At 38.7% G+C, this 27,991-nt stretch overlaps 1 protein-coding gene across 2 annotated transcripts in view; it reads right to left on the bottom strand.

Annotated features, from left to right (window-relative positions):
• The window catches only part of spdl1 (spindle apparatus coiled-coil protein 1), a 68,736-nt gene that overhangs the window by 8,218 nt on the left and 32,527 nt on the right, over positions 1-27,991 (bottom strand). For both annotated transcript variants that reach the window (XM_059944829.1, XM_059944830.1), the window contains exons 4-11: positions 25,403-25,597; positions 23,990-24,139; positions 20,880-20,978; positions 19,881-19,991; positions 10,940-11,080; positions 10,734-10,837; positions 8,212-8,399; positions 4,771-5,251 (exon numbers count right to left, since the gene is read on the bottom strand). In XM_059944829.1, coding sequence (XP_059800812.1) covers positions 4,771-5,251; positions 8,212-8,399; positions 10,734-10,837; positions 10,940-11,080; positions 19,881-19,991; positions 20,880-20,978; positions 23,990-24,139; positions 25,403-25,597 — 1,469 coding nt within the window. The remainder of the gene's footprint in view (positions 1-4,770; positions 5,252-8,211; positions 8,400-10,733; positions 10,838-10,939; positions 11,081-19,880; positions 19,992-20,879; positions 20,979-23,989; positions 24,140-25,402; positions 25,598-27,991) is intronic.

The raw sequence follows: 27,991 nt of genomic DNA on the forward strand, positions 1-27,991 counted from the left end.
AGAGGACTCCTTAAGGTTATTTAACCAGTCACTAACTTTGCCCTGTCCATTTTCTGATCAATTTTCCAAATCTTTTAATTACCTTTACCTAAAAATCTTTTGATCTCAGTCTACAATATGCTCAATGACTAAGCATCTACAGTTCTGAGATATAGTTAGGGATCACTTTTGTTTAATACTTGGTAAGACGAAATATGGTTTCCCCCATAGGGGAGCAATTATAAGCACAATATTCAAAGTAAAAGTTGCCAAATTTGCAGAAGATTTTAGCAAGCCATTTTATTCTCATAGTAACATAATAGAAGCATTTAGGCCATTTGGCCTCTTGAGCATGATACAACTGCAACATCTTTTCCTCCAGCAATCTCCTACCCATACCCAATACCTTTCAATTTCTCTAATATCAATGGTGAGCCTCCTCAGTCACCCATGGTAAAGAATTCCAAAGGTCTATCACCAGTGCATGAATAAGTGATCTACCACTTATTATGTGGTTGTGACCCTTGGAGAAAATTTCACCCCGATCCCTACCCGGTCAAGTTCTCCAATAACAACAACAACTGGAAAATTTCTATTAAGTCACCCTTTCTTATTAAGTTAAAGAGACCAAAACTTCAGGTGTGAACTCACTAAAGGCTAATAAAAATATAGTAACCTTTATTCTTGTACTCAAATTGTTGATCAAAGATCAACATCACATTTGTCTTCCTGGAGACACAAGAGACTGCAGATGCTGATATCTGGAGCAACAAACAATCTGCTGGATGAACTCAGTGGGTTGAGCAATTTCTGTGGCAGGAAAGAAATTGTCGATTTTCGAGTCAAAAACCTGCATTAGGGCTGAAAGAGACAAGATGGCTAGTATAAACCACCTTTGTTTTCCTAACTGCCTGGCATATCTGCCTTGTGTATAAGGATACTAGGTCCATTTCACAATCTCTAATAAATTTTATTGCCACAAATCAACTCAATGTGCAGAGATAATCAAAATGGCAAAGATCTAATAGCTTCTCATAGAATTGTTGAATAGATTACAATTATTCATTAAATACTGAAAAATAAGCACCTTGGAATCAGTATTTCCCCTCACCTCTTTCACTAAATACTCTGGTTGTAAATCTATACCCTTAATTGCTGAGCCAGATTTATTAGCTTGCTTTGTTGCTCATATTCCATCTGCTGTAATACACTGCAAGATTCTTTTTATATTCTACAGAACTGATTTCAATTTATGTATGGTATTTGAAATTCTAGTGTATAAAAATGCTGATTATTTCAATATCAGCGCAACAGTATTTAGAGAGCAAAACATACTATTTTTCAGAGACAATTACTGTGCCTGTAAAAAGTATTTACCCCCAGAAGTTTTCATGTTTTATTGTTTTACAACATTGACTCATAGTGGATTTTTTTTAAGCTCTGATCAACAGGAAAAGACTCTTTGGTGTCAAAGTGAAAACAGATCTCTACAGAATGATCTAAATGAATTACAAATATAAAACACAAAATAATTGATTGCTTAAGTATTCGCCCCCTTCAAGTCAGTATTTAGTAGATGCACCTTTAGCAGCAATTACAGCCTTGAATCTCTGTGGATAAGTCTCCTATCAACTTTGCACATCTGGGCACTGTAATGTTTCCCCATTCTTCTTTTAAAAAACTGCCCAAGCTCTGTCAGATTGCATGGGGATTGTGAGTGAACAGCCTTTTAAGTCCAGTCACAAATTCTCAATTGGACTGAGGTCCTGACTATGACTTGGCCACTCAAGGACTTCAACTATGTTGTTTTTAAGCCATTACTAAGTAGCTTTATGCTTGAGGCCACTATCTTGATGGAAAACTGATTTTCTCCCAGGTCCTAGTTCTCTTGCAGATTGCATCAGGTTTCTCTCCAGGATCTTCCTGTATTTTGCTGCATTCATTTTACTCTCTACCTTTACAAGCCCTCCCGAGTGTGCTGCAGTGAAATATCCCCACAGCGAGATGCAGCCATCAACATGCTTTGATGATGTGCACTGTTTGGCTTATGCCAAACAGAGTTTAGGCTGATGGCCAAAAATCTCAGCTTTGGTTTCCATCAGACCTTCTTCCATCTGGCAAACTCTAGCTTGAGATTTCCTCAGAGTTTTTTCTCCCCCAACAAATGGCTTTCTCTTTGCCACTCTCCCATAAAGCTGTGACTGACTAAACACCTAGACAATGGTTATTTATGTGCAGTCTCTGCCATCTCAACCACTGAAGCTTGCAACTCCTCCAGAGTTGGCACAGATCTCCTGGCAGCTGCCCTCACTAGTCCTCTTCTTGAATGGTCACTCAGTTTTTGAAGACTGCTTGCTCTAGGCAGATTTACAGCTGTGTCAAATTCTTTCCATATTTAGATGATTAACTTAACTGTACTCCAAGGGATAGTCAGTGTCTTGCTTGGAGTGTTCTTTTGTCTTCATGGTGTAGTTTTTGCCAAATACTGACTCACCAGCCGTTGGACCTTCCAGATAGTGTATTTTCACTACAATCAAAATAGAAACACTGACTGCATTCAGGTGATTCCCATTTAACTAATAATGTGACTTCTAAAACCAATTGGTTGCACCAGTGATGATTTGGTGTATCATATTAAAAGGGGTGAAAACATTGAATTAACTATTTTGTGTTTAATATTTGTAATTCATTGAGATCACTTTGTAGAGCTGTATTTTCACTTTGACATGAATAAGTCTTTTTCTGTTGATCAGTGTCAGAAAAAGCCAAATTAAATCCATTATGATTCAATGTTGTAAAACAATAAAACAAGAAAACTTCTAAGCAGTGTGAATACTTTTTAAAGGCACTGCATATCTTATTACTTAGAAAAACAAACCAGCTGACACCATTTCTGCTGACTGTGGTCTACAGTGAAGCCAGCAGTAATGCAAAATCTACATCATAAATTAGAATATATTATTCAATTACAAAACTTTACCATGACAGCCCCAAGCCCAGCTGCAAAAGGACGAGGGCTGGGCATGTGACTACCAGTCCCATCCCATAGAAAGCCAGTGCAATAGAAAGACGAGGAGAAGCTCCAAAAGCTTCATCCCTGGGATGAAGATAGGCTACATCAGTGACAATTTGAAAGATTGGCAAGCTATTGTTGATGGCCTATGCCCCAGGAGGGGTGATTGTGCTTAAGTAGCTGGAATACAAGCCTAATTTTTCTATTACAAGCGCATGTTCACTAGATCATGTATATAACCACATTTAGATGATATTCAGTTTGAAAAGAACCTATTCACTTTTTAAGGAAGCAATACAAAACAGTTAAACAAATGCATTAGTTCTATTCTCAACTCATTATCAATAGTGATTTACATTTGCTCACAAGATAGAAAGTGAAAATGTTTAGCAGAATTCAAAATATTGAAGAGGAAGGATGGCAAAATATACACATGGTATACACATGGTATATGGTGAGAATATACACAAAAAGAAAGAGAAGAACAGCTGCAGAACCCTGTCTCTGGGAATTGCTGCCCACAGTCAGAACAGAAATATCAGGTTACATACACATTTCTAACAGTTTTCATTGCATCCTAGCGATTAACCAAGAATTTTATAGGGGAAGTCGTCTTTGACAAGTGGAGTTATATTTTGAAGTGGCAGTTTAACTCGTTGGAGGCAGCATGGATCTAAAGTTGTTTAAGATGTAGGAGAAAAGACAAAAGCACAAGTAAGTTTCCAGTAAGGAAAGAATATTCAGGTGATACAAATAAAGTGAACAATATCAAAATAATGACACTACACTTAACACAATTCTGTTTGAATGCCAGTGGTGTACTTGATATAGACACTGATGAGCAACAGCATGCATTGCCAATCTACCCATGATAATTCAGTCTGCACAAAAATAAATTACCCAATAATTTCAATTAAGCAAAGAAACTGCTTCAACAAAATTATCAGAGAATTTCAAATACACAAATGAATAAAATATGATCCCAAATTATGGAGTTCAAGATCACTAGATAAGAAATTGTTATGAAAGACAGTTAAGAGTAGTGCAGATCATTCCAAACTAAATTTTTTGTCCTGCAAGTTTCTGAAAGCGACAGCTTGTTGAGTGACATTGCAATAGCAAGCCTATAGGCTAGATCAAGAACAGCACTAATAAATGACTGAGAACAGATTAATGTGGTTTTGGAGAATACAAAAATAGCAGGGTATTGAAGCAGTTAGGTCTAAGGAAAAGTAAAATTAAATGAAGAAAACAATCAAACTCTGGCAGCAAATCAGAACAAACTAAGTGTTTTTAAGCTGAAGCTCAGGTGAATAAATGAGGTAAATTTGACAATTATTTATGACACTGGTTTCAGTCCACTTCTTTACATAGACAGTTTCAAGCATTTCAAAGCAGTTACAAAAGCAAAGGTGAGCACAGAGGGAAATGGAAAGGAAAAATAAATTAAATTAGGTACTTCTTAAAATTAACAATCAAAATAAATGCATGGTTCTGATTAACAAGATTATGCCAGCTGAACAATACACATTCCAAAACTGCAGCAAGCAGGACAAAATTATTTTAAAAAACTGCACACAACCTAGGCCTCCCTCTTCATTAAAATACATCTCGTCTTCCATAATTTGGAGAGTCCAAACTTTGGTAAGGCAGTAAAAATGGTGAAAACATAGCCAAAGAAACCAAGAACAAAGCAGAGACCATAGTTCATGCAGTAGAAGAAGTGTGCAGCAGGCCAGCGAGAAATGTTGGGCAATAGTTGAAATCGAGGCACTGACCTTGGGGAGGGAGTTGGTCTGGAGACTTCAGTCTTCCACCGTTCAGAAAGAACTTGAACTTCACCTGCTTCTTGCATGATCCGTACCCGTTTGCCTTCTTTAGGAGTTTGTTTACTGTCTAGTTCCAGCTCTGTTATTTGCGTGTCATTAGCCGACAGTGGATCCAAAGATGGAGTAGATTGTACTTCAGTTTTGGAGAGTGGTGTTGATTTCTCATTGTGCAGCATGTCAGTCTGCCTTTTTCTGGTTTCAGTCACTTTATCAGATGACAGAGTCATCTCATTAGCTGGAGTAATACTGCATACAGGTATTGAATTCTCATCGTGCAGCACGTCAGTCTGCCTTTTTCTGGTTTCAGTCACTTTATCAGATGACAAAGTCATCTCATTAGCTGCAGTAACACTGCATACAAGCCGAGCTTCTTCGTGCACTTCCACCGGAAGCCTCTCCTTCTTGCAGTTTTGTGTCCTGTTCTTAACTTCTGGAATTCAAAATTTACCAACTTAATTCTAGCTAACTGATTTAGTTTTAATCTTAAAAACATTTAGCAAGGGATTTTAAAAGTTCTCATCTTACAGAATAGAACAGCGCAGAAGCTTTATATTTTTAATTGTATTAATTGGAAGTGCATTATTTAAAATAGCCATTTAGCTGCCAAACAGGTCAGATATACAAAAGAAAATTGGAACAGTGGTCCTCCATCAGTTTGCTGCAGCATCCAAGGGACGTGACATTTATGAAGTCACTCCTTTGTCAACATCTTCCCAAGATTCATTTGTAAAGTTCACTTAATTTGAAAGTGGTAGCAGTAAACAGTTAATACAAAAATAAATTATGTGCTTAACTTAAGCAAAAAAATCCAAATCTGGTTGGAGAGAGGAACTAGAATGGAACATATAAAATAAAATCCAAACATACATATTCTTCTAAAAATATTGTTCATCTTTATTAAATTTTCATTGCAAGTAGTGTTTTTTTAAAGAAAGGTTTCATGATGTTGACACTATTCACCTTGAATCACTGCACCACTTGAAAATAGGACCGGGTGCTTTTCAAACAGATTGCAATATTATATTCTAACTTGTATATAGTTTAAACCCACATAGCTCTCTGCTTTTACATCACAACATGCAATTAAAGATCCATCACTGAGCAATGAAAATATCAATTGAAAGTAATTTTGAGATCAAGCACATATACCAATCTAGATTTATTGGAATCTTCATGTAGAGTAAGAATGCTCTTGCATTTATATTACAATAATGTACCAAAACAGATTTCTAATTATTTACTATATTACTAGTCTGAACAAACTCAGTATGGTTTTTAAGTATACAACTATACCATAAAAAATTCTTCTGGGGGTTGATGTGTTCGTTAGATGGAGCTTCAAGAATCAGGAGCAAGTCTCAGATTGAGAGGCTAGCTATTTAGAGCAGAGATGAGAATTAACTTCTTCATCTGCTGGAAAATAAATATTCAGCATTCTCTAAACTAAGGAATAAGACAGACCGATGTTTAAAAAAAATACAAGGCATGGGTTTAGTGCAAGAAAGTGGCGATGAGGTCGAAAATCACTCATGATCTTGGTGAAAGGCAAAGTTGACACAAAGGGCCAATTGATTTTCTCCAGCTTTTGTTTTCTGTGATAGCAAGCATGTAGCTGGAAACATAAATGATAGCATTTAACAATTTTTTAAAAAATTAATGTATTCAACATAGTTTCAATTTAAGTTAATAACTAGAATTATTTATCACTTGAACACTTTTGATGTTAATAATGCATTTCTACATTCTATAGTGTTACAAGAAAGATATAGGCATGGATAGAGGAATGCCCAACTGGCAGAAGGCAGTGAGTGGGAATAAAGGGAGCTTTTCTGGTTGGTTGCCAGTGACTAGTGGTGTTCCTCAGGGGTCATTATTTGGACCGCTAGTTTTCACATTGTTTGTCAATGATTTAGATAGTGGAATTGATGGCTGTGTGGCAAAGTTTCCCGATGATACAAAGATAGCTGAAGGGGTAGATAGTACGGAGGAAGCAATGCGATTGCAGCAGGACTTCGCCAAATTGGAAGAATAGGCAAAGAAGTGGCCGATGGAATAGTGTTGGGAAATGTATGATAATGCATTTTGGTAAAAGGAACAATAGTGTGGACTATAATCTGAATGGGGAGAAGGTTCAAGACTCAAGCAAGACTCCCAGAAGGTTAATTTTCATGTGAAGTCTGTGGTAAAGAATGCAATTGTAATGTTGGCCCTTATTTCAAGGGTATTAGAATATAAAAGCAAGGAGACAATGCTGAACCTTTATGAGACACTAGTCAGGCCAAACTTAGGAGTATTGTCAACATTTTTGGCCCCATATCTCAGAAAGGGTGTGCTGCGATTGGACAGAATCCAGAGGAGGTTCACAAGGGATGATTCTGGGAATGACAGGGTTATTGTATGAGGAGCATTTGGCAGCTTTGGGCCTGTACTCACTGGAATTTAGAAGATCGCAGGAAGATCTCGTTGAAACCTACCGAATGTTGAAAAAACTAGATAAGGTGGATATGTTAAGAATTTTCCTTTGGTAGGAATATCTGGACCTAGAGAGCACAGCCTCGAAATTGACCTTTTAGAACAGAGGTAAGGAGGAATGTGTTTTTTTAAAGCTAGAAAGTAGTGAATCTATGGAATGCTCTGCCACAGAGTGTGGTGGAGGCCAAGGCCGAGTGTATATTGATAGTATAGCATCAAAGGATATGGCTTGAAGGCAGGTGTACAGGGTTGAGTGGGATCTGGAATCAGCCACGACGGACTGGCAGAATAGACTTGATGGGTTTAAGGCCTAATTCTGCTCCCATGTCTTCTAGTTAATAACTCACCTGAATTCTGAAGAACGGCATGCATAAAGGATGTGATACCATTCAGAAGCAGTAAGAAATTGGCACTGAATTGTTACAGAAATATTAAAAGCAAATTGTCTTTATTGCCTGTATTCTTGAAAATTTTAAAAATTACAACATGCCATAAGAGTCCAATTGCCAACTAGTTAAATACCTTGAAGAAATTTATGGGAATTCAAGGGAATCTTATTCCCTTCTACCATGCAAGAGAATAAAGCACTGATAAATTTCAAGTCAGAAACTGGCACACTACAAAACATAAAAATAACTGGAACAATTACATTTTAAAAATTGAATTCATAGAAGTATCTTCATACTTCCATTAAGATGCTTAACAAATGCTGATCTTGAAATGTAGTTATTGTTGAAAAGCAGAGATCAGGACACCATTTATGCACAAAAGGTTGCTGTAAATACTAACGAGCTAATCAACATGCAAGCTACTTTACTGATGTCAGTTCAGAGGTAATTGTTCAGTGAACTGGGGATAACTATCCTGTTCTTGACTGCTGGCTTTTAAAAATTCAAATTTATAAGTTCACAAAGATACCTTCAGGTTCGTATTTAAGCCTCATCTCATCCAGTTTGACTCGAAGCTTCATGTTTTCACTCTGATATTGTTTCAACTGTCTCTCATTGGCATAAAATTTACGTTCAACTTCTAAGACACGCTGACTCTCTGCAAGAGCCTTCATGCGTTGTAAAGAGAGCTCATCATTCACAGTCCGATTTTCTTTCCTAGTGTAATAGTTACATTATATTAGTGACATTAATACAGAAATTCAATAAGTTTTAACTTAGTAAAGAGCATGTTTTATCGCCATTTTTCCTCATTTTAAAAAAAAACTTATTCCTACCAGATCCTGTCAAAAGTTCAAGTTAACTGCAGTAAGAGTTAAGTGGTTACAATAATACATCCAACTTCCACCCTACCCTCAAATTCACCTGGTTTATTTCCAACACCACCCTTCTCTTTCTCAATCTCACTGTCTCCATCGCCAGAGACAGCGTATCCATTTTTGGACTCTCACAGCTACCTAGACTGCACCTCATCCCACTCCAATATTTGTAAAAACGCCATCCGCTTTTCTCAATCCCTCTGCCTCCACTACATCTGCTCTCAGGGGGAGGCTTTTCATTATACAATAATGAGAAATCCTCCCTTTTCGAAGAAAGGGGCTTCCCTTGCTCCACCATCAACGCTACCTACAAACGCATCTCTTCCATTTCACATGTTTGTTCTTACCCCATCCTCCAGTCACCCTAACAGGGATAGGGTTCCTCTTGTCCTCATCTACCACCCCATCAGTCTCTGCATCCAGCACATAATTCTCTGAAACTTCTGCCACCTCCAATAGGATCCCACCAGAAAGCACATCTTTCCCTCCCCATCCAGCCCCCCACTTTCTGCAGGAATCGCTCCCTATGCTTTGTTCATTCATCCCTCCCCACTGATCTCCCTCCTTTCTCCCTCACTAGTGTACCAAGTTGTACACCTGCTCCCTCACTACCACCCAGAGCTCTAAAAAGCCCTGCCAGCTGAGGCGACACTTCACCTGTGAATTTGTTGGGGTCATTTTCTGTGTTTGGTGTTCCTGGTGTGGCCTCCTGTACATTGGTGAGACCTGACGTAGATTAGGAGACCGCTTTGCTGAGCATCTACGCTCTGTCTGCCAGAACAAGTGGGATCTTCCAGTGGCCACCCATTTTAATTCCACTTCCCATTCCAATATGTCCATCCATGGCCTCCTCCACTGTCATGAGGCCATTCTTAGGCTGGAGGAGCAACAGCTAATATTCCATTTGTGTCTCCAACCTGATGGCATGAACATCAATTTCTCAAACTTCTGATAATGCCCCCCCCCAACACTCCCTGTCCTTCTCCATTTCCTATCCCCTTTTCCCTCTCACCTCATCTCACCAATCAACTTCCCAGCCCTTTATTTCGTCCCTCCCCTTTATTTCATCCCTCCCCTGTAGGTATCACTCACCACCTAGTGGTTCTTTCTCACCTCCCCCTATATTTAAAATCTACTCCTCAGCATTTTATCTCCAGTCCTGCTAATGGGTTTCAGCCCAAAATGTCGACTGTACTTATTCCCCGTAGGTGCTGCCTGGCCTGCTGAGTTCCGCCAGTATTTTGTGTGTGTTGCTCAGATTTCCAGCATCTACATACAGATTTTCTCTTGTTTGTGCAATAATACATACTTCGTATACAACAGATATGGAGGAAGAAATGTTTACAGTTGAAGTAGGAAGAACCACATGGAGAGGATAACTGCATATTTAAAATTCATCATCCAATTATTTAAAGAGTTAATATTACCTCTTCTTTAAAACTATTCAAAAATAAAGAAAACTACAACACTGACATTTCTTTGTAGTTCAGGGTTCATTCCCATCAAGATTTGTTGAAATAAGGCAAAACCAAAACCAAACTTGCATAATTTCCAAACAACAAGATCATGCGAGCACTAGGTCAGGTAGCTAGCAGGACTTACTGTCACCTGACTGGCTGTAACAGCATACTACATTGTGCTGCTTTAGACCCGAGAACAAATCCAGTAAAAGGTACACTGCAACTAAAAAGTGACAACTAAAAAATGGAGACTTAAAAAATAGTGTAAACCTGAACATGCTGGAAACATTCAGCACATCAAGCAGAATCTGTGGACGAAAATAATAAGAAAGTTTCAGCTCCAGGTCCCTTGTTCAGAATCAGAAGTGAGAAACTCCTTAAATTAGATTTTATGCTGGTATGGAGCACAACTATACTAGGGATATTTTCTAGGTTAAAACACTTAGTAACTAAACACACCTCCAGTAAAGTCCTTGATATAGTTTCAAAGACAATGCCCATATATTTATTAAGTGACTACATGATGATCAAATGAATTCTCTACTCTAATTGCAGTTGCTGTCTAACAGGCTATGACTCTAAACATTTTCTGATAGTCAATTCCATCTCCCAGAGGCATCAATATTCACAAAGGCAGCTGACCTAAAGCTAGCTTCCTGAGTAAGCTATTTTCAAACGCTTATTATTGTTCACAATGCAAAACTGAAACATACTTGGCATTATCAATTTGTTGTTTCAGCAATTCAACGTAATACTGCCCATCTCCAAAATCTGCAGCATCAACTTCATTATGATTTTCCCCAGAATCATAATTCATCTAAAATATAAAAAGATAAAGAATGGAGAAACATTGCTTTCATAATAACATTACAAGATTTTCAATTGCTAACTTCCATTGAAACTGACAAGTTTCACTTACTTCCATTTTTTCCAGACGTCGTAGCTTTACCACTAGAGCTTGAATTTCATTATTCTTCTGTGCGAGCATTGATTGTAAACGTTCCAGCTGTCCCGGGTCTGACTGTAAGCCCTTTATTTGTAACATGGTGGCTATCTGCACCTAAAAGAATAAAATCAGAACCTTGAAGTCCTTAGGTATTATTGCAAGTATCAAAATTTTCTTAACATTTTTATTGAAATTGTATCCAAATATTATTGGAATTCTTCCTCCTCAACACAATACTCTCAAAAAAAACAACAAAAGTTCCAGCAACCCAGAAGTCTGTGTAGGCTGCTCTCGGACATGAGCTCACTTCTCACTACTGTATCTGAACTTAAATTCAGTTAATAATTTAATAACCAATGACAATCAGAATTAGATTTATTAACACTGGCATATGTCATGAAATTTGTCATTTTGCAACAGCTGTACATTGCAATACATAATGAAAACTATAAATTACTATACAAATTAAGTAAGTAGTGCAAAAAGAAGGGATAAAGAAAAATACTGAGGTAGTATTCATGGGCTCATTGTCTTTTCAGAAATTTGAAAGCAAAGGGGATAAAACAAAATTATACTATAATTGTTTGTGGATAACATTGAAAATGTTATCATAATTGCTCTGGAAAAGAATATAAACCTCTCCATGGTGAAAATATAGTCTATTTCAAAGGGATAACAACAGATCTGGCTTAAACAAGTTGTCCAAAGTTTATATTTAAACAATATCTAATTCTTTATGTGGACAGTTTAAACCACCATATACACACATTCCCATGAGGGAAAATAAAAGATGATATTGAAGTCAGAGCTCCATGCAGGGCCACAAAAATAGAGTATAACAATATAGTACGAGAATATGATAGATGTCAAATTAGCACAAATGAGAAGCAGACCCAGGAAGTTTGGATGGGGAAAACGAAGAAACAGGAGGAAAAGAAAGCCTGAAGAAAGACTGACAATAAACCTAAAACCGCATTTGGTTGTATGCATGTGAACAAGGTATGTAACATGAGAGGCAGGGCCAAAGAGAAATGAGAATGGAAATATTGCCCTGGAACAGAAAGTACGGCTGAGGTACAAAATATATACCTCACACTGACCTTCACCAAAAAACATACAAATTTGTGAATTTGAAGAATTGACTACTCACCCACTTGAACCTTTCCCTTAAACTCAAGTCCCAGTAACACCTTTGTAAATTACCTCTTCACTTTTTCAATCTTATTTACACCTTCCCTGTATACAGGTGACCAATTTGTCCTCACCAACATCTAGTACAACTTCAACATATCATCTCAATTCCTGTACTCAACACATTGATTTATGAAGGCCAAGGTACCAAAACTTTCCTTGCAATCCTACCTACCTGTGACACCACTTTCCAGGAATTATGGATCTGTGTTTCCAGATCACTCTGTTCTACCGCACTCCTCGATGCCCTACCATTCACTATGAAGACTAACCCTCACTGGACCTCCCAACTCACACTTGTCTGCCATTTTTCAGTTAGTCCAGATGGCATTTGCATTCACTGCCCAGCTTACCAACAAACAACCTGTCAATGTCATTCAGTAGCTGAAGACTACACTTTGTTATCATCAGCACAACCAATTCTTGAGTCTTTTGCAGATTCTGGGCTTTTTATAAAGAGGTATCTGGTATAAGTGCAAAGATGCTATGTAATCCTAAAAAAAAAGAGGGAGAAATGATAAGGTTAGGACATACACAGTAAATTGAGGGACTTAAGAAGAATGATGATCAGAGACCTTGCACTGCATGTCTAAGGATCCTTGGGGAAGACACGACAGCTGCAGATGGGAATTTGAAATCATTAGATGGAGCACAGAATACACAAGTTTGGTGGGGCAGGTGGAGAAAGAGGGTTATGCTACCAATGAAACTGTTACTTGAGGCCACAGCTGGAGTACAGTGTTCAAGTTCATTGTCATCTGATTGTACATGTATAAAACCAAATGAAGCTATGTTCCTCTGGACCACAGCACATCCATACAAGTCACACACATAAATCAAAATATCCTATCTACAAGTTAAGAATATACTGTATAATTGAAAATGCATGCAGGAAAGCACATCATGGGTAAACAGTAAGCAGCTCACTGCCTTTGTGTCAAGACCTCAGTGGTGACGGGATATTCATTAGTCTCACAGCTTGAAGGAAGAAGCTGTTACCCAGTCCAGCAGTCCAAGTCCTGATGCTTCTATACCTCCTTCCTGATGGTAGTGGGTCAGAGACTGTGGGATGAGTGGTAGGGATCTTCAACAATCCGTTGTCTGCAACACTCCCAGTAAATGTCACACAAGAAAAGGGTTGAAAGAAGGAGACCCCAATGATCCTCTCAGTGAATTTTACTATCCTCTATCGGGTCTTGTGGTCCAATGCCTCGCATCTTCCATATCACACAACGATGCAGCCAGACAGGACATTCTCAGGAGGGCAAGGAGATGTGTATGCCTCAATTTCCTCAGTATCGACGCTGCTGTGCCTTCTTGATGTTGTTGTAGATCAGGTTAGATTGTCCATTAGGTGTATACCAAGGAACCTGGTGCTCTTCATTCTCTCCATGGCAGAGCCATTGATAAGTAATGGTGAGTGGTTGACCTGTGCCTTCCTGAAGTCTACAATAATCTCTTTTGTCTTGTTCATGCTGAAACTCAGGTTGTTCACTCACTATATGACAAGTAAATGGTAGGGCATTGAGGGTAAATGGTAGGGCATTGAGGAATGCAGTAGAATACAGTGATCTAGGAATAATGGTGCATAGTTCCCTGAAGGTGGAATCTCATGTGGATAGGGTGGTGAAGAAAGCTTTTGGTATGCTGGCCTTTATAAATCAGAGCATTGAGTATAGGAGTTGGGATGTAATGTTAAAATTGTACAAGGCATTGGTGAGGCCAAATTTGGAGTATTGTGTACAGTTTTGGTCACCAAATTATAGGAAAGATGTCAACAAAATAGAGTACAGAGGAGATTTACTAGAATGTTACCTGGGTTTCAGCACCTAAGTTACAGAGAAAGGTTGAACAAGTTAGGTCTTTATTCTTTGGAGCGTAGAAGGTTGAGGAGGGACTTGATAGAGGTATTTAAAATTACGAGGGGGATAGATAGAGTTGACGTGGATAGGCTTTTTCCATTGAGAGTAGGGGAGCTTCAAGCAAGAGGACATGAGTTGAGAGTTATGGGGCAAAAGTTTAGGGGTAACACGAGAGGAAACTTCTTTACTCAGAGAGTGGTAGCTGTGTGGAACGAGCTTCCAGTAAAAGTGGTAAAGGCAGGTTCAATTTTATCATTTAATTAAAAAAAAGGATAGGTATATGGACAGGAAAGGAATGGAGGGTTATGGGCTGAGTGCAGGTCGGTGGGACTAGTTGAGAGTAAGCGTTCGGCACGGACTAGAAGGGCCGAGATGGCCTGTTTCCATGCTGTAATTGTTATATGGTTATAAACTTCTCTACCTCCTCTCTGTATGCTGAGTCATCATTGTTGCTGATGAGGCCAACCAGTGTATCATCTGTGAACTTGATGACGTTGTTGGAACTGAATCTGGCTGGCATTTCAGTTGTAAGTCAACAATGGACTGAGCACATAATCCTGGGGGGCACCTGTGCTCAGAGTGATGGAGCTTGAGATGTTGCTGCCGCTCAGACTGACTGGACTCTTTCTGTCAACAAGATCCAGTTACAGAAAGGGTGTTGAAAACCAACAAGGACAGTTTACCCACCAGCCTCCAAGGGATGATGATGTTAAATGTCAAGCTGAAATCGATGAACAACATCCTGGCACGAGGCATTGTTTTCTAGGTGGGACAGGATGGAGCGGAGGGCCAAAGCTATGGCATTATCAGTGGACTTCTTTAAGCGGAATGCGAACTGGAAAGGGTTCAGTGTAACTGGAAGGTGCAATTTTGTACGATCCATTACCAGCTGCTTAAAGCACTTCATGATTGTTGAAGTCTGTGCCACTGGGTGTTAATCATCTTTGCTCTCTTGGGCACCAGAATGATGGCGACTGTCTTGAAACCTGCAGGGACAGTAGAACGCTTCAGAGAGATTTTGAAGATGTCGATTAAGACCTCTGTTAACTGGGTCACACAGTCCCTCAGCAACTGACCAGGTTATGTTGTCCAACCCTGAACGGGGTTTACCCTGGCTCGTATCCTCCTGACCTTCATGTGGCCAGACAGCCCATTTCAGAGGAAGAGAGAGGGCTTTCCTCAATGACACATCACACCATTGGTCAAATTGTGCATAGAAAACATTTAGCCTATTTGAAAGGATGGTGTCACTGTCATTAACAGCCAGGGTGGACTAGTAATCGGTTATGATTTGTATACCTTGTCACATGTGCCACACGTCCCTAGTGTCAAAGGTGTCTGGAAATTCTGTGCATACTCTGCCTTCCTGATACTCAGAGGACTCAATAATTACAGGCACAGATAGAAGGAGCTGCGGCAGCAAAAGAGATACCAGGATAGTGAGCAGCCAGAGGTCGTGATACATATTGGTACCAATAGCATAGGCAGGAGAGGGGTAGAGGTCATGTGCAGTAAGTTTGAGTTAGGAAGGAGGCTGAAGAGCAGGATCTCCAGATTACACCTAGAAAGGTCAGAACAGGAAGGTAATGCAGACGATTAAGTGGCTGAGGAAATGGTGCAGGGAGCAGCAGTTCAAGTTCTTGGATCATTAGAACCTTTTCTGGGGAAGGGGTGACCTGTACAAGTGGGATGGGTTGCACCTGAACTGGAGAGGAACAAATATCCTGGGATGGAGGTTTGCTAATGCTATTGGGAAAGGGTTTAAACCAGATTTGCAGGGGGTGGGAACCAAAGTGAAGAGGCAGAGGATGGGCACACAAAAGAGACAACTTGTAGGGGGTTTGTGAGGAAGGATAGGCAGATGATAGAGCAAAGATGACTCAGCATCACGGCTACAGAAAAGGAGGAAGTCATGGATGATTTATCTACAGAGTCAGTGTGGGTGGAAGTCAGAAACAGGAAGGGGGCAATAACTCTACTGGGTGTTTTTTTTTGTTATATAGAACCCCCTCCCGAATAGTAACAGAGACATCAAGCAGATAGGGAGGCAGAATCTGGAACGGTGCAATAATAGGGTTGTTGCAATGGGTGATTTTAAATTTCCTAATATTGATTGGCATCTTCTCAGAGCAAGGGGTTTGGATGGGGTGGTGTATGTTTGTTGTGTTCAGGAAGGTTTCCTGATGAAATATATAGATAAGTCGACTAGGAAGAGAGACTGTACTTGATCGGATATTGGAAAATGAACCTGGGCAAGCGGCAGATCTCAGTGGGAGAGCATTTTAGAGGTAGTGATCAGAACTCTGTCTCCTTTACCATAGTGCTGGAGAGAGATAGGAAAGACAATTTGGGAAAACATGTAATTGGGGTAAAGGGAAACATAAATCTATTAGACAGAAACTTGGGAGCATAAATTAGGAGCAGATGTTCTCAGGGAAAGAGATAGCAGAAATGTGGCAAATGTTCAGGGAACTTTTGCAAGGTGTTCTGCATAGTTATGTTACATTAAGGCAGGGAAAGTATGGTAGGGTAAAAGAACCATGGCGTACAAAGGATGTAGAAAATCTAGTTAAGAAGAAAAGGAAAACTTACAAAAGGTTCATCCAACATTTTGTGTGTGTTGAAAGGTTCAAGAAATTAGATAGTTAGAGCTCTAGAAAATTACAAGGTTGCCAGGAAGGTGCTCAGGAATGAAATTAAGAGAGCTAGAAGGGGGGGATGAGAAGGCCTTGGTGAGTAGGATTAAGGAAAGCCCCAAGGCATCCTACAAGAGGATGAGCTGTGTGTGAATAGGACCAATCAGGTACCATAGTGGAAATGTGTGCATGGAGTTGAAGGAGATAGTGTAGGTACTTAATAAATACTTTGCTTGGTCTTCACCGGGGAAAAGGACTTCGACAATTGTGAGGAAGACTTACAGTAGACTGAAATACTTGAACATATAGACATTAAGAAAGAGGATGTGCTGGGGCTTTTGAAAAGCATTAAGTTAGATACGTCACTGGATCCAGACAAGATATACCACAGGCTACTGTGGAAAGTGACTGAAGAGATTGTGGAGCCTCTGGTGATGGTCTTTCCATCATCAATAGGAACAGGAGAAATACCAGAGGATTAGAGGGTTGAAAATGTTGTTCCCTTGTTCAAGAAAGGAAGTAAGACAGAACCCAGGAAATTACAGACCAGTGAGTCTTACTTCAGTGGTGGGCAAGTTGTTAGAGAAGATCCTGAAAGGCAGGACTCATAAGCATTTGGAGAGACAATCTGGTTAGGGATAGTCAGCATGGCTTTTTCAAGTGCAGGTCATGTTTTACGAGACTGGTTGAATTCTTTGAGACTGTAACAGACCACATTGATGAAGGCAGAGCCGTGAATATAGTGAATCAGGATTTCATTAAGGCATTTGATAAGGTTTCCCATTCAAGGCTCATTCAGAAAGTAAGGAGGCATGGGATCCAAGGAGGCCTTGCTTTGTGGATACAGAATTGGTTTGCCCACAGGAGGCAAAGAGTGATTGTAAATGGTCCATATTCTTCATGAAGGTTGGTGACCAGAAGCGTTCTGCAGGGGTCTGTTTTGGGACATTTTTATAAATGACCTGGATGAGGAATTAGAAGGGTAGGTTAGTAAATTTGCTGATGACACAGAAGTTGGGGTGTGGTGGATAGTCTGGAGGGTTGTCAAAAGTTACAGCAGATGCAGAACTGGGCTGAGAAGTGGCAGTTGGAGTTCAATCCAGGTAAGTGCTTTATTTTGGTAGGTCAAATTTGAAGACAGAATATAATATTAATGGTAAAACTCCCAGAAGTGTGGAGAATCAGAGTGATCTTGGGGTCCACGTCCACAGAAACACAGCTGCTGTGCAGGTTTGAGAGTTATTAAGAAGGTGTATGGTATATTGGCCTTCTTCAACCATGGGTTTGAATTCAAGAGCTATGAGGTAATGTTACAGCTACAAAAGGCCTTGGCCGGACCCCACTTGGAGTACTGTGTTCAGGATGTGGATTCTATAGCAAATACAGAGGAGATTTACAAGGATATTGCCTGGATTGGAGTGTGCCTTATGAGAATAGATTGAGTGAACTTGGCCTTTTCTCCTTGAAGTGACAGAGGATGACAGCGTGACCTGAGGCATTGATCGTGTGGCTAGCCAAAGGCTTTTTCCCAGCACTGAAATGGCTAACACAAGGGGGCATAGTTTCAAGGTGCTTGGAAGTAGGTACAGAGGATGTCAGAGGTAAGGTTTTTACACAGAGTGGTGGGTACCTGGAATGAACTGCTAGTGATGGTGGTAGAGGCTGATACAACTGGGTCTTCTAAAAGACTCTTAGATAGGTTCATGGAGCTTAGAAAAAATAGAGGACATTAAGTAGGGAAATGCTAGGCAGTTTCTCGTGTAGGTTACATGGTCAGCACAACATTGTGGGCCGAGGGGCCTGTGATGTGCTGTAGATTTCTATCACAGCTTTTGCTTACCTTAGAGTCATCATATTTCCCAATCCCCAAGCAGTGCACAAACCTCTGTAGTCAGCCATGGCTCTGGTTTGCTTTGGCAGTGTAGTGTTTAATCACAATAACACCCCCAATGCACTTTCCTATGGAGTCAGTCATTGATCCTGTGTCTTCATCAATGTTGATGTGATGGCTAACTGCTCCAGTCTGTGCTTTCAAAGCAGTCCTGCAGTTCTGAAAGGACATCTTCTGGCCAAGTCCTGATCTCACTATGAATAAGTCTGACTCATTTAATTAGTGCTCTATATGCAGGGATTAGCCAAATAGATATGTGCTACACTAAAGTGTTCAGCAAAAATTCACCAGGAATTGTCTGGGATAAAGTATTTGAACTAGGAGATGACTGACTTTTAAAATTCACGACGGTAATAAATTACAGAGTTAGTGAGGACCAATTCCAGAGGGAATAGTTTTAAAGTAAGGAGTAGATTTAGATGGGACTTGAAGAATTTTTCACCTGAAAGAATGGAAATTGGAATGCACTGCCTGACAGATGGTAAAGGCACACTATCTCACAGCATTTAAATGCTAGAAACAAAGTAAATTTTATTATCAAAGTACATACAGTATGTCACCATATAATACCCTGAGATTCTTTTTCCTGCAGAAACTAGAATCTATACTCAGAATCTATAGAAGAGTAACTTTTACAGGAACAATGAACAATCACAATGCAGAAGACAACAAACTGTGCAAATGCAAATATAAATAAATAGCAATAAATAAGGAGAACCTGAGATAATGAGATAAATGGGCCTTAAAGTGAGATCATCGGTTGTGGGAACATCTCAATGGATGGGCAACTGCATGTAATTATTCCCTTTTGTAAGAGCTTGATGGTTGAAAAGTAGCAACTGTTCTTGAACCTGAAGGTGATTTTTGAGGCTCTTGTACCTTCAACTGGACTGAGCATTGAGGGATGGGTTTAGACAAGTACTTGATGACAGACATGGAAGAGAATTGACACTCCTTCCAGAAGACAATGAAAGAAGGATGGACATAATGTGAATAACAAAAGGTACACCTGGAAGAAGCAAAAAGAAGTGATTTTTAAAAAATCTTAAGTCTCCAAGGAGAGACTGGGGGGGAATGCTGGAAATGTAAGCTACGAATCAGAATGACTGCTTATCTAAAATTTCTGAATTCAGGATTAATTTTTCATGACTTAAATATGACTGGACAGAAGATGAGATACTCAAAAGAACATCATTAGATAGGTATCAAGTCTGCTTTCAGTGGTAATGGAAAGCAATGAACAAATTTTTTTCTTAATTCACTTCAGAAATGTTGACTCTTGAATAAGGATAATATTCCTAAAAGGTTTCAGAAGCCTGCTTTTAGAGAAATACCTTCATTCTGTGCAGCTGTTGACGAGAAAATGCATGCTGTTTTTGCAGGGACTGGTACTGGATTCTCAAACCAATAAGCTGTCTCTCCATCATTGCCCTACGATCTTCCACCTAAATGGAAAACCAAAGGGCAAAATGTAATCGCAATAGTTTTTTTAAAATTAAATAACATCTTGTATTTCAACTACTTCATCGAGTAACTCCATTTGATCCACCAAAAGCAAAATTTCATAGTGGCTGAACATTTTAATTCTGATTCGCATTACCATTCCAACATGTCAGTACATAGCCTCCTCTTGTATCTTAATGAGGCCACCCTTACAGCGTCTGGGTAACCTCCAGCCTGATGGCATGAATATCGATTTCTCCTTTTGGGTAAAAAAAAAAATCCCTTCCGCATTCTAGCTTCTTAACACTACTCACTTGCCCTTGGTGCACATCCTCCTTCCCTTTCTCCTGTGGTCCACTCTCCTCTCCTATCAGACTCCAACTCCAGCCCTTTACCATCCCCACCCATCTGGCTTTACCTATCCTCCTTCCCTTTCCCCTACCTGTTTATTCTGTCATCTTCCCCCTTCTATTACAGTCCTGACAAAGGGTCGACAGTCTGTTTATTTCCATAGATGCTGCCTGACCTACTGAGTTCTTCCAGCATTTTCTGTATTGCTTTGTATATCAACTGTCCTGTACTGCATAATATGCCCAGAAGTTATTTCCTGGAGCTGGCTTTAAATATTAAAAAGTCAGATTGAAGAAAGACACTTCAACCACAAGTATATATTGGAAAAGTCTACATTTTGAATCCATTTGTGACAGAATGGCCTGTCTTGTATGAAGGTCTTTGGAGAATGAACACAAATCATTAAAAAAAAATCACTGCATTCTAACTAATTTTATTGTTCAGAAATATTCACGTTATCTGGAATGAGACCATCTGACTGACACCAACACATGTTAAAAGCAACTCCCTGCTGTTAAATCTGAAAATATTTGTAATACCTCAGCAAACAGCGAGTTCCCTTTACTGCTCGGATCACGAGCCTCTTGTAGAGCTTGGTCCAACTGGATTTGGAGATCCTGGTTAGCCTCTCTTGCTTTCTGCATTAAAAGAAAGAAAAAGACAAATCACAGCATGAACCAAATAATAAAACACATTGATTTGACTGCCCAGAAATGATACATATTCTTTGTACACATACTTGTCATTAACAATCTGGCTTATTACAGTTACAGCATACCAATCAGATTATGAACGTCTTGGGCTTGGCTTATGTGATACTTAGGTGCAACCATTGTATGGTGCAGCAGGATTTTTGTTTAAACTAAAAAAGTGAAAAGATATTTAAAATGCATACTAAATTTCATTACTCTTCTTGTTCTTTACATACAAATTAGGGATAAATAATCTTGTCCATTTACAATGAAAATTACATTAAATGTATTTTTTATTTAAACATGGTGGTATATTTAAAAACATTTTTATCTCACGATAGTATTTTTAGAAAATAAAAGCAGCGCACTGTCAGAGCTAAAAACAATTTAATAGTTTTTAAACAGAATCAGAGCCCATAGCACAGAAACAAGCTGCTAAATTAATAATGTCTATGCAACAAATCAACTACTTATCTGTACTAATCTCATTAAAAATATCTAAACTAGGAGTATTGTCTGCAATTCTGTTTGTCCCATTACAAGAAGGGCTTGGTGGCATTGGAAAGTGTCCAGAAGAGTTTTACTAGGGTGCTGCCTGGATTACAGCGACAAGCTACAAGGACAAGTTGAACAAATCAGGGTTATTTTCTCTAGACCCGACAGAAGTTTAAAATTATGAAACACATAAATAGGTTAGACAGACATAGCCTCTCCCCCGCTACCCCCCCCCCCCAAGGATAGAACATGAAACACTAGTGGAGACGGGGAAAAAGATTAAAGGTGGTATATGGAGCAAGTTCAGCTTTAATATACAGTATAAAGAGCTAGGTGCCTGGACGGGCTACTTCGTTAGTGATAGAAGAAGCCAGTGCAATAACGTTCAATAAGCTTTTAGCTAGGCACACAATTATGCACAGAATCAATGGATAAGGATTATGTGCTGAGGCTGAAGAGATTTAATTTAATTTGGTATTATTTTCTGTACAGACATTATGGGCTGCACTATTCTATGCTCATTTACCATCACGAGATCTAAGGCCTTCATTAACTTGGCAACTCAAGTGTTTGTTTAGATCCCTCTAAAGATGAGAAAAAAATGCCTCCACTACCCATTCAGACTGCATTTCAGATTCAATCAAAGTGACAAAGTTGTTCCTCAGATCCCCTTTTAAACCTCTTATGCCTTACACTAAACCCATGAACTCTAGTTTTACTCAGTTTTCTACAAAGAAAGTCTTTCCTACTTTCTACCCTATCAATGTCACTCAAGTTTGCATACAGTCGGCCCACCTTATCCGTGGGAGATTGGTTCCGGAACCCCTCGCGGATACCAAAATTCGCGGATGCTCAAGTCCTTTATTCAACCTGCCTCAATCCAGTGGACCTTAGGACCCAGCGCCAGAGTTCTGAATGCGCAGTGTTTATGTTCACGAAAATAATCATGATCGCGATTGAAAATAAAGTGGAAATAATAAAGCGATCGGAAAGAGGTGAAACGCCATCGGTCATTGGAAAAGTGTTAGGCTAGTCAGTCAACGATGGGAACGATTTTAAATGATAAAGTGAGAAAGGCTCTGCCCCGATAAAGTTACAATTATTACTAAGCAACGCAGTGGTTTAATCATTGGGTTTTGGGTTTTTGATCCTCCACATCAACCCGGCAAGGTAGAGAGTACACTCCATAGCGATCTGTCACTAGATCGAGCTCGGGAACTTCCCGAGCACAGCGCTGAAACAAATGTTCTTAAGTGTTTTATGTGCATAGAAAGGTAAAATATATACTATATACCAAGACAAACGTTTTACTAACTGATGCTAAATAATACCAGATGTACCTGTTCCGACTTACTTAGTAAGAGAACTTCCGATTTTTTTCGATCCTGATCCACGATAACCCACGCACATCCGTATACTTCAAATCATCTCTAGATTACTTATAATACCTAATACAATGTAAATGCTATGTAAAATGGTGGTTATACTGCATTGTTTAGGGAATAATGACAAGAAAAAAAAGTCTGTACATGCTCGACCAACAAGTACTGGAAGAGCACTTCCGGGTTTTCTCGATTGGCAGTTGGTTGAATTTGCGCATGCAGAATCCGCGGATAAGGAGAGTCGACTGTACTTCTATTAGGATTCCACTCAGTTTCCTCTACTCTAAAGATAAACCCAGCTTATATTTCTTTAGTTTAAAAACACACAACTTTCAAATGCATATTAAATTCACTAAGTGCTCTCAACGTTAATTATCAGAAGCTTTTATTTTAAACCTACATTAAGTGTCTTTTTAGGTTATGAAACAGTCCACCAGTTTAATGGCTTAAATGAAACTTTAACACTTAAATTTCAAAAGAGATTAAACTACGATGTTGTTTTAGGTTACCAGGACATGTGCTACCACATGACATGCATCAACCTAGGTTAAAATTAATTAACTCTGGAAAAAAAACTGATGGGAGAAAACATTGGTTGCAGCTGACATTCCACAACATTCTTATCAGATACTCCACACGAAGGAACAATTCAGGAATGGGGTAGGGATGATACTAGTCCTCTTTAGCTGGTGACAACAGAAGTTGGGAAAAAGATAAAACTAATTAAACTCATCAGATCTAAATTATATATATAATAAACAAAAATAATTATTCACAAGAGTATTTTGCAATTTGGAAGCCCTACTATTATAAGCAATTAATACTATTATACAATAAGCATAAATATCTAAAAAACCCACAAAATTACATTAAATCAGGATTGGCTTACTGGATTTGCCTTGGACTCGAATTTGGTATTAACTTGTAGTAGATTCAAGTTTGGGCTCCATAACTTATTTAATTCTAATTTGGGTAAATCACAGTGCGTGTCAGAATTTGAACTATAGCCAGTATTGAAGGTATATACTACCTAGAACAAGTAATTGGCTTTGAAAACACAAATGAATATAATATGATCACCTCCAATGCATTGCAGTACGAAACTATTTCTTTCTCTTGTTCCTCTTTTTCCGTCTGCAGTCGCTCAATCTGGCGCTGAAGATTATTATTAGCTAGTTCCAGCTGTTCTTGATGGTATATCATTTCATTAAAATCCTCCTGCAATTTTGCCTGAAGTAGAGAATTTTTTTTTTAAATGAAAGCAGAACTCTTTATTCTAAATTTTACTCTTTATTCTGTTTCTTGGTAAGCTGACAATGATATATCAACATACCAAGACACCTCACAAAAGGTGTAATGCAGATTTGTACTTGTAAAAGTTTGGATTTTACTGTATACTTCTCACAAGGAAGGTACAGCAGTTATTGATTTCAATGCATCAAATGTATTTATTTACTTTCTTTGTGGGCAAAGACTGAATTCTAAAGAAAATCAGAATATGAAAGCAAGAAAATATCAAAATCCTTAAGGACCAAAAAATTCACGCTTCTGATGAAAGATAAATTGACCTACAATGTTATTAGTTGCTCACTCCACTTTACCAGTTGAGTATTTACATTTTTACTTGAAAAGTCATGAATATAATATTTCTTGCTAGCCATACCCAACTTGGTAATCTGTAAAACGGGAAATTCTAACCAACACTCTGCATTTCAAACTTCTACAGTGGAAAATGTGAAAAACATAGTATATTTCAATTAGATATCCTTTTAGATTTTAGAGGGATCATTTATTTTTCCATTACAAGGAAGTGTTGTCTCACAAAATATTGATATAAACCAGAGATTACTATACAAGATTAAAACTCCGTCCTGTATTCAACACAATTCATCACCAGGTACGTTCGCAGTGAACTGTAGGGCTCCAAGGAGTGCTAGTGAACATAGATTCTTTGAGGTAAAAGTACATACTTCCCCGAGGGTGGCAACAAAAGGTAGACAGTGTGACAAAGTGGATGTTTGCTTTTATTGGCCAAGGAACTGGGTGCAGGAGATGGGACATCATGTTACAAGCATTCAAATCATTAATCATACTGAGTACCGATATTTATTTTGTACAGCGTGGAGTAGGCCGTTCCGGGATGCTGGGGTGCACTCCCCTGGAACCTTGACAACCCCAATTTAACCCTAACCTAATTGTGGGACAATTTTCAATAACTAATTAAACCATATTGCTGGACTGCGGAAGGAAGCCGGAGCACCCAGAGAAAACCCACACATTCTACAAGGACGATGTAGAGACTCTTTTACAAAGGAGATCTGATTCTGGACACTACACTATACAGTGGTGTAATTTTCGTGCTGCTAGGAATTTGTTCCACTGAAAAGGTATTTGGGTACTCAGAGAAATAAAAGAACAGTTCTGTGTATTTGGAATTTGAACAATTTATATGAAAATGTACTTGAGATTTTTTTAAAAATTCCAATTCTTAACCTTGGCAGCTTCAAGTTCCATGTTCTCCACTTGAAGGCTCATCATTTCAGATGACATTGTTTCCTGTGCACGCTCAGAGAGATTCCGCAATTCCTCAGACTTAGCATTAAGTAATTCACTCTGATGATCCACTTTGTGTCTCAGTTGTTTCTCACACAGCTGTGCTTCATCCAACTCAGACTTCTGCTTCTCCAACTATTAAAAGGAGAGAGATTAAGGGAGTCAAGATTGGTCCATTATGTAGATTTCTTTTACACCCATGAAAAATTTACCTCTATAATTATGAATTCAGAAAATTATTTCATCACCTTTTGATTTCTTTAGTTGGAACTGTATAATTTTGCTTAATAATAAACGCATGACAATTTTAAATTCTTTAGCTTCCAAATTTACCATAAGAGAACATACAGTCCAAATTAGTTTATCATTAAGATTCTTTCCAAAGTGCTGCTGCTAAAACCCTTGCAGATTTCCATTAACTGACATGCATTAATGGTCAGCAAAATACTCCAGTTTATTTTTTTTTAAATAAACCATCAGCCATAGCCATAAGGTTCTCTTTTTAAAATAAAAGCAAAATTGAGACCCAATACTGCCAAAGCTCACGGGCTCCCAATCCTTCAATGTTAAAGACCATTTCTGAGAAAATTGTTTGTTGTTCTGAAATCCCCAATTATTCTCCATTCTAGTCATTAAGACTATTTGTTCTATAACCATACGCCTTCCAGAGAAACATGTGAAAATTAGGTTCTCAGCAATTACATACCTCCCAACAAGAAATTTTATAATTGGACATCAACAATTAGATGAGGAATTTTCAAATCTCAAGAGTAACTAAGTTGATAAGTTTTTAAACCGATTTTGCACTGGTTTAATAACATGACAAACTGAAATTAACCAACAGCTTAAAAATACATGATAGAATAACACTACATTTCTAGCCTCTGTTGCTATGAATAATGGATGAGAGAAAAAAGTAAAGAGAAGTGCCATTATTCTGAAAAGCAATTAAAGGCCTTTTAATGGTCCAATTAAAGCATTGCAATTCAAATTGGAGCTGGTACTCATGAAATAGCACATCTGGTTCATTTTCATGCACATGATCACAGACATTAGCATCTTTGCCCTGTTGTGTTGTCCTACTATTAAAAGCATTCTCACTGCACCCTTTACAAATTTTCATATATTATAATCAATTTCAAAGACAAGAATGTCTGCAGATGCTGGAAATCCAAAGCAACACACAAAATACTGGATGAACTCAGCAAGACAGGCAGCTTCCATGCAAAAAAATAAACTGTTGATGTTTCAGGATTGAGAAGGAATGGGGAAGATGCCAGAATAAAGGGGGGGGTGGGAGGGGGAGAAGGTGGCTAACTGGAAGGTGATAGGTGAAGCCAGGTAGTTGGGAAAGATGAAGGGCTGCAGATAAAGGAATCTAATAGGGTTGGCAGAAGTTGGAGGATAATATGTTGGATGCAGAGGCTGATGGAGTGGTAGATCAGGAAGAGGGACGCTATCATTACTAATGTGGTGGGAAGATGGGAGTGGACGTGGATGTATGGGAAATAGAGGAAATGTGGTAGCATGGAAAGTAGAGGGAGGGAAACCCCACTCATTAAAGAAGGGGAACATCACCGATGTCCTGGAATGGAAAGCCGTGATCTGGGAACAAATGTGGCCTCCCCCCGCCCCCACCCCCGATCTTTGTTACAACCTATAGAGCATAAACAACATGCATGTTTGAAGAATAAAGCTGCTGCAATTACAAGATCCTGGGTGCACAAATTTCAATCACGTTCTTTTGCTGCTTGCCACTACACTAATCTAAGTTACTACATAGCAAAAAAAAGTTTGCAAGTCAGTCCTATTAATTAATGCCCACATGTCTGCAACTCAGATTCTAGTTCAACAACTCTGAGCCGGAAGGACAAAGACTAGACTGCTCATCCTTGGCCAGTGTAGAATAAAAACTATTAAGAAGAAGTGCTCAAATATTTTTTTTATTTTTTTAAAGTGTAGCACATTTCAACATAAATGCAGAATCAGCAAAATGTACTTTTGCAAATTAACAACATACTTGGACTGCATTGTTTTGCTATTGAAGGCAGCATAGACTACCTGTGATCATACTGAATGATGAAGTGTGCTCAAGAGACCTACTTTTCTTGCTATATTCTTATGGTTTTGTATTCATGCATTACAAGAGTACTTTACTGAAACTCTGTGACAAGACTCAAATGTTCATCTACCAATGCATTTAAAAATTTAATGCAAGAAAACTCAAAAATTTCAAACCATTTTATAATCAGTACCACTCTTGATAAGTTAGCCCAGTATCCTTGGATAATTGAGGTGTGCAACAAGGCAGGTTACCAGCTGCAGATCATTTATCCAGAATTTTTCTTTTTTGAAAATGGGAATGTATTAGAAAATGACAGGGAGACATATCAATGAAAGAATATCAAACACACAAAACTTTAACAAAGTCCTCCAGAGATAAAAAGGTTCAATTTAATTTAATTTACAGCAGGCAACATTGGAATTCGACCCATCACAACTCAAATTATCATACAGTAGATTTTTAGT

This window comes from Hypanus sabinus, chromosome 19, assembly GCF_030144855.1.
Source record: "Hypanus sabinus isolate sHypSab1 chromosome 19, sHypSab1.hap1, whole genome shotgun sequence".
Taxonomy (NCBI): domain Eukaryota; kingdom Metazoa; phylum Chordata; class Chondrichthyes; order Myliobatiformes; family Dasyatidae; genus Hypanus; species Hypanus sabinus.